General features: G+C 42.1%; 1 protein-coding gene across 1 annotated transcript in view; it reads right to left on the bottom strand.

Moving 5' to 3' along the window:
• Positions 1 to 14,354, bottom strand: part of LOC138824799 (Fanconi anemia group D2 protein-like) — a 76,100-nt gene that overhangs the window by 37,232 nt on the left and 24,514 nt on the right. Inside the window, exons 17-26 of the mRNA XM_070019089.1 lie at positions 13,781 to 13,912; positions 11,017 to 11,127; positions 10,087 to 10,196; positions 9,495 to 9,549; positions 8,275 to 8,394; positions 6,409 to 6,482; positions 5,969 to 6,112; positions 5,340 to 5,440; positions 4,822 to 4,937; positions 3,196 to 3,304 (exon numbers count right to left, since the gene is read on the bottom strand). Coding sequence (XP_069875190.1) covers positions 3,196 to 3,304; positions 4,822 to 4,937; positions 5,340 to 5,440; positions 5,969 to 6,112; positions 6,409 to 6,482; positions 8,275 to 8,394; positions 9,495 to 9,549; positions 10,087 to 10,196; positions 11,017 to 11,127; positions 13,781 to 13,912 — 1,072 coding nt within the window. The remainder of the gene's footprint in view (positions 1 to 3,195; positions 3,305 to 4,821; positions 4,938 to 5,339; positions 5,441 to 5,968; positions 6,113 to 6,408; positions 6,483 to 8,274; positions 8,395 to 9,494; positions 9,550 to 10,086; positions 10,197 to 11,016; positions 11,128 to 13,780; positions 13,913 to 14,354) is intronic.

The following is a 14,354-nucleotide window of genomic DNA, read 5'->3' as shown; positions in this document are numbered from 1 at the left end:
GTGCCACATATGATTGAAAAAACTGAGTAAGAGTGAGTGATCCTAAGTTCAGTACAGGCACAGACATAGGCACAGGTACACACACACATGCATATACATACATACTTACATATATACAAAATGCTGAAAAAAAATTTATTCAAGGGCTGGGAATGTGGCTTAGTGATAGAGTGCTTGCCTACCATGCATAAAGCCCTGGGTTCGATTCCTCAGTACCACATAACCAGAAAAAGCCGGAAATGGTGCTGTCGCTCAAGTGGTAGAGCATTAGCTTTGAGCAAAAAGCAGCTTAGGGACAGGGCCCAGGCCCTGAGTTCAAGCTCCAGGACTGATAAAAACATTTTTATTCAATTGTATGTATATGAAGAAATGTTACAATGAAAACCCCTTGTCCAATGATGTACATTAATAAAAATAATTGCTGAACAGGAACCAATATACAAGGACACGTGCACCTCCATGTTTATTGCAGCACTGTTCATAATAGCTAGGATATGGAAACAACCTAGATGCCCCACCACAGATGAATGGATCCAAAAATTGTGGTATCTATACACAATGGAATATTATGCAGCCATTAGAAATGACAAAATAATGGCATTTGCAGGGAAATGGATGGAGCTAGAAGGAATCATGTTGAGCGAGGTAAGCCAAGAACGAAGAGACAAACAGTACATGGTCTCCCTGATAAGTGGATGCTAAATCCAAAATGTTAGGTGATATGACAAAACTAACAGGACTTAAGAAACAAAGAACTCCCACTCATCTGGTTGAACCACTACCAAATATCCCCATGCTGCTGATCACATATATGGTATATAACATGTGAGCACCGTTATATATTACAGACTGTGATAGACAATTTGCTCCAGGAAAGTTAGAATGAACTTGTGACTTTAAATGAGCATCATTATTCCACAATACTGTGAATTTCCGGAAATTAAGTAATCACTTAATCACAATCAAAAAAAAAAAAAAAAAAAAAGAACCTGGGGAAGGGAGGGAGGGGATGGTAGGGGGAAAACAATGGAGGGGGTAACAATGTTCAAGAGGAAGTGTACTCATTACCTCACTCATGTAACTGTAACCCTCTGTATAGTATCTTTACAATAAAAAAATTAAAAAAATAATAATAATTGCTGAGACATTAGGGGACAGCAGATTCTTCATCTTGAAATGCTTTTAAATGTTCTGAACCAAGTTCCAGACCAATGTGGGAATAAGAAAGAAGCCTCGTATATACGAAAAAGCTTAAGTTATAATCCAGGAGTAAATCATGCTCTACTATCAGATCTCTTATTTCCTTCTAACCCTCAAAGAATTACCTGTATCTAAGATAATAATATAACTAGTTGAGGACTTTGGCATTTGGGACTCCTGGCTTTTGCTGTGACCTAAAATGAAACTTGAATTTCCTATTCCTGAAATATACCATGTCATTCAATCTCATTTATTGTTGAGACTCCAAGAAAGAAAAATAATGTAATTTAAGAGAAAGTTCAAATATTCTAATCCAACATTTCTATTCTCAGCAAGTTCTTTGTGAACTCAGATGACATAAATTGGGCCCTATCCAAAAAGAAACTATTAGCCAGGTGCTGGTGGCTCACACCTGTAATCCTGCTACTCAGGAGGCTAGAGGCTGAGATCTGAAGATTGCAGTTTGATGCCAGCCGGGCAAGAAAGACCGTGATACTCATCTCCAATTAACTACCAGAAAACAGGAAGTGGAGTGTGGCTCAAAATGTTAGAGCACTAGCCTTGAGTGAAAAAGCTCAGGGACAATGCCCAGTCCCTGAGTTCAGGCCCCAGGAGCAATTAAAAAAAAAAAAGTTACTGAGATGTAACAAGGGAGCATCCAGTAAAGGACCGAATCTGCTGCTGTCCAAAATAGTAAATATGTTCATGAATAAGTATGTGGCTGCCCACCTCCTAGGGACAGGACCTGTCTCAATTGCTGTTTCACCCAAAGCAGTACTTTTTCAGAGCCTTGTCCCCAAGACTTGCCCCCTGATAAGGAAGCAAGATGCAGAGTTAGAATACTGAAGTCATCAATCATTCTGTGGTAAACTGGAATTTTAAGTTCTTTTATTTTTACTTTTTCTCATGGCAGGAATAAAGATCTCTTCCTTACAATTAGGAATACAACAACTTACATCAAGTTTATGGAAGCAAAATTCACATACAATTTAATACATATATATTACTTACATGTATTTTAGCTTTTATTAAAATATTATAACTTTTCTTTTAATCAGAGGTGTAGGAGACTGCTATTACTGAACCAGAATTAAAAGCTGATTGGTGTTGGTGTGCATTGGTGGCTCATGCCTATAATCCTAGCTACTCAAGAGGCTGAAATCTGAGGATCGAAGTTGGAAGCCAGCCCAGGCAGAAAAGTCCCTATGAGATTTTTTTTTTTTTTGGGTCCAGTCGTGGGACCTGAACTCTGGGCCTGGGCACTGTCCTTCAGCTCTTCAGCTCAAGGCTAGAGCTCTACCACTTGAGCCACAGCGCCACCTCCAGCTTTTTTCTTTTTGCTTATGTGGTGCTGAGGAATCGAACCCAGGGCCTCAGGCATGCAAGGCAAGCGCTCTACCACTGAGCCACCTTCCCAGCCCCCCCCATGAGATTCTTATCTCCAATAAACTACTCAGAAAAGGCCAAAAGTGGCACTGTGGCTCAAGTGGTAGGGCACTAGCCTTGAGACAAAGAAGTTCAAGGATGGTGCCCAGGCCTTGAATTCAAGCCCCAGGAAACACAGACACAGGAATGGATGGACACACACACACACACACACACACACACACACACACACACACACACACAGCTAAATTCTTTATCTCTTAACATGAACATACTGGGGTTCTCAGGATAGGATCTCCTTACACACACACACACACACAGAGCTAAATTCTTTATCTCTTAACATGAACATACTGGGGTTCTCAGGATAGGACACACACACACACTCAGGATAGGACACACACACACACACACACACACACACACACACACACACACACACACACACACACACACACACACACACACACACACACACACACACACACACACACACACACACACACACACACACACACACACACACACACACACACACACACACACACAGCTAAATTCTTTATCTCTTAACATGGACAAACTGGGGTTCTCAGGATAGGATCTCCTTACCTGCCAAGTACTTTTCCAAGATTTCCTGCAGCCCTACAATGTCCTTTAACCGAGTGAGTAGCTTCCCCTTAATCTCAGGTGGTGTTTGTAGGCAGAAGGCATTCATAACCTACAAGTACAAATTATATGTTTATGCTTTGACATGTTCAGATTCTACCCTTACTACATGACCCATTGAGAGCTGAACAAGGTCACTCGGCAGCATACTTGTGAGTTTTATAGTTTAGATCTTAAAAGTCCTCTTAACACTCATAAGATAAAGCCTTGATCCCTAGCTACTGCAAGGTGGTGGGACCATAAAGAGGTGGGGCCTACCAGGTAGCACTGGCTCACACCTGGAATCCTAGTTACTCAGTAGGCTAAGCTCTGAGGATCTCTGTTCAAACTAGTCTGGGAGAGAAAGTCTATGAGACTATCACCTCCAATTAATCACAGAATAATATGGAAGTGGCACTGTGGCTCAAGTGGTAGAATGCTAGCCTTGAGCAAAAAATGGTACCCAGGGACAGCTCCCAGGTCCAGAGTTCAAGCCCCAAGACTGGCAAAAAAAAAAAAAAAAAAAAAAAGAGATGGGGCCTTAGGGGAGTCTTTAGGTCATTGGGTGGTATGCCCTTGAAGGGAATTATAGCATATCAGCCCTTTTTTCTTTCCCTTTTGCCTCCTAGCAAGCGACTTTGTTTTACCATTATCGGGTGGGAATGCCTTAGCTCTTACAGGCCCTATAAGGCTCAGGAAATCTAGTGCATGATAGGACATAGATACTTGCTTCTCATTAGCTGCCCAACATCTGTCAGCCAGTTTTGATAGTTTTGTATAGTCTCCAAACGACGTTTTAAATATCCAAAAGCCGTTGCCAGAGAAAAAAAAATTCCCCTACCCCAGGTTCTAAATGCTCAGTCTTAACACATGCCCACTGATCACAGGCTGGAAAACTCCAAAACTGTATGCTGAAATAAATCTTTCACTTTATAAGGTAATTGTCTTGGGTATTTTGCAATAGTGATAGCAAACTTTTACATTGCCAACTGACAATGTAGAAGTTCTCTCAGCAAGGTGACAGATAAAGGAAATCCCTGTACCAAAATAGAAAAAAAAAACTAACTTTTCTTTTGAGGCAGTGAAGGAAGAGGCAAGGGCTGTACTGGAGATTGAACTCAGGGCTGTGCACTTTCTAGGCAGGCAACCATACCACTTGCGCCGTACCCCTAGCCCTAGAAAATCACTTTTAATCCCTATTTACTTGCACTAGTCATGAACCAAGGTGGAACATCTGGAGGGCACTGTCTTGAGGGAAACAAAGTCCTACTCTGCCTCTTAGCAACCCTTTGTGATGTGGCTGGCCTTAACCTGAGATTTTATTTCTTAAAGTGGGAATACAGTTGTTACATGAATTAAACAGTATAGAGAAAATAAACCAGTATGGGGTATATCATAGGTGTTTCATGACTTTTAAGGACTTTGAACTCTGTACTTCAAATTCTTGAAAACAAGAACAATGTCTGTCCTTCCCCATATTGTAATAAAACTGTAATGACTGAAGGAGTTTATTCAAGCCACAAATGTCCTCTGAAAATCCTTTTGAAAGAACCTATGGACAATAAGTGAAACTTTCCAGTAACTGCTCACCTCTCGGAACCAGTTCAGTGTAAAAAATATAAGTGAACACATGAATGAACGCTCTTTAGCCGACATGGACTCCAGCCTCTCTCCAGGCTCCAACTCAGTAAGAAATAGAGGACAATCTAAGAGAGAAAAACGAATGTTTCCAGCTCTCCTTAGTTCAAGCCAAAGTAAGCTGGAAGTTGCCCCTTGGAACTATGTTCCTCTGTGTTTAATTGGTACTTATGGATCAAGCTTTGATTAACCTCAAAAAATATTTTCTTATTATATAGCAATCAACAAATACAATTAAGAAGTCTGAATAACAATCAGAGAGAACTATTGGGAAGCAATGAAAAGCTGAGTGATTAGCATAAGAGGATGCTAATATATATACTACTTTGTCTGTGCTATTCCATTATAATTCCTCTACTGCCTGAGGGCATTAGAGAACTGCTTCTCACATACACTATGAACTGGCCCAGCTCTTGTCCATGTTTATCACAGAGGTCACAAGGAAGAGAAGAACTGAGGACTTCATATACCTAAAAGACCATCAATCTCTTCCAGGTTTCCATTATGTTGTCTTGCTACACAAAGTCTCAGTAACCGGAAATAGGGAGCCAGGCACAGTGCAGACACCAATCTGAAAAGGGAAAAACAATGCATTGCTACAACTAAACTTTATAGTCAAAACGATATATGTCTACAGGGAGCCCAACTTGTAACTAACAGTTTTGCCCCAAATAAATACTTCATTTCCAAGAATAAGTGGCCAGAAATAATAAGTTCTCAGGAAACAATAATAACCCAAATGGCAAGAAGTCAGAGGGTATGTGGAGCATATGTGAAATAAAGGTGGATGGAGGGAGGGAGAGAGGCAGAAAAAGTTGTTCGTAGGAGGGAAAGTTAAGGGTAAAGAACAGAAAAGGAAATCGCCTGCACACTATCTGCTAGCTTTCAGAAGACAACACAAATCTTAACCCTAACATCTAAGAAAAATATCAACTGTCTCTTTCCCTCTACTTCTTCCAAGTATCATCTTAGGGGAAACATTTTTTATTCAAGTTCCCCAAAAATTGAAAAGACAATGTAATTCCGTGTGAGCATTCAAAACACACAGAAACTTCAGAAAAGAAAAAAGGGAAAACAAAAACAAAAAACAACTACTGACTTTTGCCCTGGTTCCTGTGAAGTCATCTGACCACTATCTTCTGCAAATTTCCAAGACAGCAATGGTAGGAGATTAACTGCAATCCCATCACGAGTATTGTATTCTTCCAGTCCATAGAGGGCTTTCACAGGAAATGGAAAGTCACTGTGAAGAGAACCCAGATTCTTTATGCCTCAGCTCAAGGGCAAGCAAGACTATGGGGGAAAACACTAGAATAAATCAATTTCAAACCAATTATTAAGGGGAGAAGTTAGAAATAGGAAAGAACATGTAGGGACCTTCGATCGTCTCCAGAGCTAGGAACCAGTGGTTTTAATGTTAGAAGTAAAAAAGCTGTGGGAGTAGGAACCTTGACTTGAGGCCAAGGTTAGCATTAAGCTGGGATCAGCTACCAACAAATTAGTGTAACTTCTTTGCCAGTATAGCCAAATGGCACTTACCCTTTTGGAACAACACAGAGGTCCACCACAAAGGCATCCTGGAAATCATTAAAGATATTCTGGCCTGCCCATTCCTGAAGGAAGCAAGCAAACAAACATACAAAGATAGTGTAGCCCAGCATAGCTAGGTAAATTACTGTTAAGCTTTCCAAACCTCAGTGTTCACTGCTACACAGAAGAATACATACCTCATCACTGTGAAGTAGAAAAGAGATTAACAGGTGGCAAGTACCTTGTTCAGTGTCTGGCATAGGATAGGGGGTGGTTAAATGGAAGGAGTCTACTAACACCATCATCAGTTACAGCCTCCTCCCATTTATTACTATTATTGTTACTACAGGAAGGAGACCTCATGAGCACTGCTCCCTGATATGGGATGCCTGAGAACAGACTTCCTTATAAGCTGTGAGAGCTTACAGGAACTCACACTGCAAAAGAGAAGCCAGAAGAATGTATTGTAAAGCAGTTCTCATGCTTTACTACTTTAAGAAACAGACTGGCGTGGGGCTGGGAAGGTGGCTCAGTGGTAGAGCACTTGCCTTGCATGCCTGAGGCCCTGGGTTCGATTCCTCAGCACTACATAAGCAAAAAGAAAAAAAGCCGGAAGTGGTGCTGTGGCTCAAGAGGTAGAGCACTAGCCTTGAGCTGAAGAGCTGAGGGACAACGCCCAGGCCCAGAGTTCAGGCCCCATGACCGGACCCAAAAAAAAAAAAAAAAGAAAAGAAAAAAAGAAACAGACTGGCTTATGTCTGAATCCTAGATACTCAGGATGCTGAGATTTGAAGATTAAGATTTGAAGCCAAGCCGGGCGCTGGTGGCTCACGCCTGTAATCCTAGCTACTCAGGAGGCTGAGATCTGAGGATCGCGGTTCAAAGCCAGCCCCGGCAGGAGAGACCGTGAGACTCCTATCTCCAATAAACCACCAGAAAACCGGAAGTGGCACTGTAGCTCAAGTGGTAGAGCGCTCGCCTTGAGCTGAAGAGCTGAGGGACAGCGCCCAGACCCAGAGTTCAAGCCCCACGACCGACAAAAAAAAAAAAAAAAAAAAGATTTGAAGCCAACCAAACAGAAATGACTACTGAGACCCTTATTTCCAATTAGCCAGCAAAAAAAGCCAGAAGTGGAGTTATAGCTTAAGTGGTAGAACAGCAGCTTTGAGAGAAAGGCCAAGCAAGAATGCAAGGTCAGCCAGGCACCAGTGGCTCATGCCTATAATCCTAGCTACTCAGGAAACAGATCTAAGGATCGTGGTTCAAAGCCAGCCCAGGCAGGAAAGTCCATGAGGCTCTTATCTTCAATTAACCACTCAGAAAACTGCAAATGGCACTGTGGCTCAAGTGATAGAGTGCTTGCCTTGAGCTGAAGAGCTGAGGGCCCACAGTTCAAGCCCCAAGACAGAAAAAAAAAAAAAAGCAAGGTTGCCGCCTGATGCTGGTAGCTCACACCTGTCATCCTAGCTTCTCAGGAGGCTAAGAACTAAGGATCACACTTCAAAGCCAGCCCAAGCAGGAAAGTCTGGGAGACTCTTTTCCAATTAACCACCAGAAAACTGGAAGTGGAGCTGCAGCTCAAGTGGTAGAGCAGTAGCCTTGAGCAAAAAAACTCAGGGACAGCACCCAGGCTCCATGACTGACAAAAGAAAAAAAGAAAAAGGGAAAAAAAAAAAAAGAATGTAAGGTCCCTAGTACTGGCTCAAAACAAAACAAAAAGTGCTGGTGATAGGCTCAAGCAGTACAGCACTTGCTTAGCAAGAACAAGTCCTTAAGTTCAAATCTCAGTGGAAGGGAAGAAAGGAGGAACAGAAGGAGGGCAGAGAAAGAGAAAAGAAGTTGTTAAAGAAAAAGAAGCTGTGACTCTTGTCTTACCAAAGTTTTTGGAGCTAGCTTTCCTTCCTGGATCAGGTTGGCAAATTCATCATAGTAAAGTGCTGAGGCGCGAGGAGACTGCTCCGTACAGGTGTGAACTAACTGCAGCAAGGAGGTCACCTGGAGCAGCCAAAGAGAAAAACAAGCTACAACTCTTCCTAAACTCCCTTCACCTATTCCATAGTAAGATACCTTTCCAATCTTGCCAGCAACCTCTCACTGAGGTTTTCCTGAGCCTCATATCTCCTGTTTCTTTCCAATCGCATGCCATTTACAAATCTATTAGACACATACAGTCAGATTAATTTTTCTAAAGAAAAACTTTGATTGCACCATTTCCATGCTAAGAAACCTTTAAGAGCTACCTCTGCTTCAAAAGTGAAGTAAAAATAACTGTCCCAGGCTGGGAATGTGGCCTAGTGGTAGAGTGCTTATCTAGCATACACGAAGCCCCAGGTTCAATTCCTCAGTATCACATACACAGAAAAAGTGCTGTGGCTCAAGTGGTAGAGCTCTAGTGCAGAGACAGCGCCCAGGCCCAGAGTTCAAGCCCCATGACCAACAAAAAAATAAAGTAAAAAATAATAATAATTGTCCCTAGCCAGGCTCCATTGACTCATGCTTATAATCCTAACTACTTAGAAAGCTGAGATTTAAGGATTGCAGTTTGAAGATAGTTGCGGCAGGAAAGTCGGTGATACTCTTATCTCCAATTAACCACCAGAAAACTGGAAGTGGTGCTGTCGTTCAAAGCGGTAGAGTGCTAGCCTCCAGTGAAAAAGGTCAGGGACAAAGCCCAGTCCCTGAGTTCAAGCCTCACAATAACAACAAAAAAAGAAACATCACCCCAACATTCAAGGACCTGTTTTCTATCTCTAAAGGAGCTTTCTGTCCAACTTACCACTATACTATTATTCCCTATGTTCAATCAAGCTGTGCACGCTAGACAAGCATTCTACCACCAACTCACTGCCTCATCTCAACCTGCAATTCTTTCACATCGGCTCAGTTTTCTTGCTCAAAATATATAGCTTATAGAGATTAGACAGATATAGAAATAAAACAGAAACCAAAGATCTTCAATGTTAGAAAATTAGTATAAAGAAGTTACAAAGGCACTTTTGAAAACAAAATACTGTTTCTGCTGAATCAGCAATGACAAAATGCAATCTTTAGGTTTACACATTCACATAAAATGTAACTCTATTACATGGGCTCACCTGTGTGTACTTGTCACTGCTCAGGTCAGCTCTCCCTTGGGTAGAAGTAGAACTACTAGAAAAAAAAACAAGTTTTAGTTTCATTTTTGTAATATTTGACAACAACTGGCAATAAGTTTAAGAATCCTGCTTTCCTTCAGAAAGGAGTGAGATAAAATTTATGAAGGCATAGGGAGCACTTATTTTGTCCATACAAAATATGGATTATAGCCAAGGATGGCTCTCTCTCTATGAGTACCACTATGTTATCTGAACTTGTCTCAAACTCCTGGGTTCAAGTCATTCCCATCTGGGCCTTCTGGATTGCTAGAGGAACTCGAGGTATACATCACTATACCCAGAATATACGTGCACGCACACACACACGCGCGCGCGCGCACACACACACGCGCGCGCGCGCGCGCGCGCACACACACACACACACACACACACACACACACACACACACACACACACACACACACACACACACACACACACACACACACACACACACACACACACAGAAGTCTATACTATGTAACATTTTATTTTTGTAGGACAGCAACTTGATTGATCCAGTGCCACAGAAGTCAGTCAGAGGCCAATATACCTGTCTCCTTCCATGATTCCAGCCATGGTGATTGCACCAATGATCCCAATGAGCTTGTACTTGAATATAGTGCTAGAAAGCTGCTTCCGGACCACCAGGTACAAGTCATCCTTCAATGAGACAAGGACAAAGAAGATGAAGTGTTGGAATAGCAGCAAATATATGCATGTTGGAATCACAAACACCACAACCAACAACAAAAATTATATTAAGAAGGGTTCTATCATTTACTAAGTATGTGGATCATAGGCCCCCTCCTACCTTTTCTGATAGTTAATTGGAGATAAAGAGTCTCCAGGCTTTGAACAGTGATTCTCAAGTCTCAGCCTACTAAGTAGCTAGGATTAAAGACCTGAGTCACTAGCACCCAGCTGAGCTGGCTTAAGGGAAGAAGATCTAATATACCTAGTACCTCAGTGTCGGGTACACAATATGCATTTACTTGTAGTAAGAATAAAAAAAAAATTGAAGGTATGACTATGCCCTCTATTTCTACTACTACTACACAGAATAGAACAATTTTATCTAGCAAATATAAAATAAAGAGACTTAAAAGATTCTGTCTTAACTGGTATAGTAGTTTACACCTGTAATCCCAACTGCCTGGGAGATGGAAAATCAAATGATCACAGTTGAGGCCAGCCTGGACCAGAAGTTAACAAGACCCTACCTATCTCAACCAACAAGCCAGAGGTGGTGGTTCAGCCTGTGATCCTAGCTACGCAGGAAGCATAGGAAGGTTCTAGTCTGAGGAGAGCCCCAGGGGAAAATGCAAGACCATACACAAAAAATAGGCAAAGCAAAAAGGACTAGAGGTTTGGTTCAAGTGCTTGAGCTAGCAAAAACAAGTTCCTGAATCCAAAATTCAAATACCACCACTTTAAAAAGGAAAAAAAAGATAAGGTTATTTCTCTACACATTCTCTATTACCTGGATGTGGCTGCTAGTTTCATGCTGTTTACTGAACGCCAGTGTGCTAAGAATATAGAAGAGTTTTCTTATTTGTCGAGGGGAGATATTCTCCAGATAATCTAAAATGCCCTGTAAGAAAACAGAATGACGGCAATGAAGTTAGTAGTTATGATTAATCTCCTTAAATAAAAGTAAAATCCTTATTATGGCTTCAATATGAATGGTGGCCTGCCTGCCAGCAGAGAAGCTTTTGCAAAGTGAATGCATCTTGAGAACTCTGACAACATCTGCAGATTCTTACATCATATGATGGTGTTATTGGCCACTGGTGAAAGAAGGTAAGGCCTACCTAGCTGGAGGATGTCACTAGGAGCATGCTTTTCAAACAGGTGTCATATCCTTACTACCCCTTCCTTTATCTCAGCCTCTGCCAACTTCACCTGCTGTGGTATTCTGCCTTACCTCAGGCCCAAAGTAATGGAGCCAGCTGACCACGGATAGAAACATCTGAGATCAAGAGCAAAAATAAGGTTTTCCTCGTTCAACTTGTTCTCTAAGGTATTAATCATTGATAAGAAGTCTAACACAATCTTTATCAGACAATCATTCAGCCAAGCTTAGGTTATAAAAACTTAGATTATAAAAGTTGTGCTCTGAACCCAAAGGCTCGACATTTTGGAAATAAGCTAAGAAGGCAACTGTGACTAAATCATTCTTCTCACAAGCTAGGAACCACCAGAAACAAAAGAAAACTCATTTGTCCTCTGCATTCTGAACCACAATCCTGGGCTTGCACAGTTATTCCGGTACACATTCTAGTACTCTGTATTCTTTTTTTTGGGGGGGGGGGAGGGATCATGGAGCTTGAACTCTGGGCCTGGGTGCCATCCCTCAGCTCTGCAGCTCAAGGCAAGCACTCTACAACTTGAGCCACAGTGCCACTTCTGGTTTTCTGGTGGTTAATTAGAGATAAGAGTCTCACAGGTTTTCCTACCCAGGCTGGCTTTGAACCACCATCCTCAGATCTCAGTCTCCTGAGTATCTGGAATTACAGACGTGAGTCCCTAGTGCCCGGTTACTAGGTATTCACCTCCTCTCTTTCTGTCCTAGCTTGCTTCAAACTGGGATGCTCAGATCTCACCCTCCTAAGTAGCCAGAATTATAGGCATGAGCCTCCAGTGCCTGGCTTCAGTCTGTATTTTAGTGACTTGTTTGTATGTCTTATTATCATCAAAAACAAAGACTGATCTTCATATCTACAGCATTCAGAGCAAAGGCTGGCACATAATTAGGTACAAAAATATGGCTTATAAAAAAATATGGCTTATGCCTCTAATCCTAGCTATCAGGAAGCTGAGATCTGAGATTGTGTTCAAAGCCAGACCTGCCAGGAAAGTCCGCAAGACTTTTTTTTTTTGCCAGACCTGGGGCTTGAACTCAGGGCCTGGGTACTGCCCCTGAGCTTCGTTTGCTCAAGGCTAGCACTCTAACACTTGAGCCACAGTGCCACTTCCAGTTTTCTGAGTGGTTTATTGGAGATAAGAGTCTCATGATGGGGGGGGGGGGAAGGGTAGAGTGTAGTCATGGAGATGGGAGGTCAGGGATGGTAGGAGAAAAACAAAGGAGGAGGCAACACTGCTTGATAAGAAATGTACTCATTACCTTGCTCATGTAATTAACCTCTCTGTACTGTATTTTCACAAGAAAAAACTTATTAAAAAAGAGTCTCATGGACTTTCCTGCCCTGTCTGGCATTGAACCATGATCCTCAGATCTCAGCCTCCTGAGGTAGCTAGGATTATATGTGTGAGCCACACCAGCTTCTGCAAGATTTTTATCTCCAATTAAGCAGCAAAAGTCTGAAAGCGGAGCTCAAGTGGTAGAGCACTAACTTTGAGCAAAATAGCTCAAAGATAGCATCTAGGCCTTGAGTTCAAGCCCCAAGACTGGCAAAAAAAAAAAAGGAGTATTTGCTAAATTAATTAATAAATACATGTGTCATATTTTTAAGTATCATTCAACTTCCTATCAAACTTTCTCACAGGGCTGGCAAGGTGGCTCAGTAGTAGAGTACTTGTCTTGCATGCATGAAGCCCTGGGTTCAATTCCACATAAGCAGAAAAAGCCAGAAGTGATGCTGAGGCTCAAGTGGTAGAGTGCTAGCCTTGAGCTGAAGAGCTGAGGGATAGCACCCAGGCCCAGATTTCAGGTCCCACGACCAACAACAACAACAACAAAACCCACAAAAAATGAAAAAATCAACTTTAAGAAGTGGTGCTGTGGCTCAAGTGGTAGAGCCCTAGTCTTTTTTTTTTTTTTTTGGCCGGGGGTCGGTCGTGGGGCTTGAACTCTGGGCTTGGGCACTGTCCCTGCGCTCTTCAGCTCAAGGCACTCAAGGCGTGGGCTACCGCTTGAGCCACAGCCCACTTCCAGTTTTTGATTGGTTTATTGGAGATAAGAGTCTCACAGACTTTCCTGCCCAGCTGGCTTTGAACTGCGATCCTCAGATCTCAGCCTCCTGAGTAGCTAGGATTACAGGCATGAGCTACCAGCACCCAGCTTAGAGCGCTAGTCTTGACCTGAAAAGCTGAGGGACAGCACCCAGGCTGAGTTCAGGCCCCACCACTGTCAAAAAAAAAAAAAAAAACTTTCTCACAACATAACAGTGCTAAGTATCTAAAGAATACCAAATATCATTGCCACTTACTAACATATCAGATAATGCTCAGATACATGAAGCAAATAAAATAGTTCCATGTGTATCAGTGCAGCCAGTAGATACCTTCACAAAAACAGCATTGAGCCTCATAGCAGACGGGTTTAGGATGATCAACTCGAGGAGGACATCCAATGCGGCGTCCACTTCAGCTTCATTCCCGCTGCAGATGTGGGTCACTAGGGCACCCACCACTTCCTACAGAAGCAAAACTTGGCAGGATTATTCTGACAGGGTTAATGTCTTTAAAACATAGCTCCCTGATCTTATCCATTACCTGCACTTCATTATGAGCTTGGCTTTAGGAGGCTTGTAAGTGCACCAATATAACTACCCTAGCATTCAGTCTCTATGTTCTCCTTATAACTTCTTAGTAACTAATTAGTAAGCTCCATCTAAGTCCTCCTTGTTTTGTTCCTTGACATAGTCTTCCTCTCATTTTTCCAAATGGGCTAAATTTTACTGTAGGCTTTGAGTGCACTAAATCTTTTGGTTTCTTGAAAAGACTGCACTAGTTTCATAGGTTTTCTATAAATAGTACAGGTTAGACCTCCATGTTTCCAAAAAACACTGGTGGGACAGTGTCTCTAAGACATTAAGAGGAGCCAAAATGTCTCAAATGCCATTAGCTCTTCCCTGA

Source organism: Dipodomys merriami, unplaced genomic scaffold (assembly GCF_024711535.1).
Source record: "Dipodomys merriami isolate MVZ:Mamm:240054 unplaced genomic scaffold, mDipMer1.0.p SCAF_13, whole genome shotgun sequence".
NCBI classification, from domain to species: Eukaryota; Metazoa; Chordata; class Mammalia; order Rodentia; family Heteromyidae; genus Dipodomys; species Dipodomys merriami.
The sequence above is the reverse complement of the archived record's forward strand: the minus strand, read 5'-3'. Positions and strand labels throughout refer to the sequence as shown.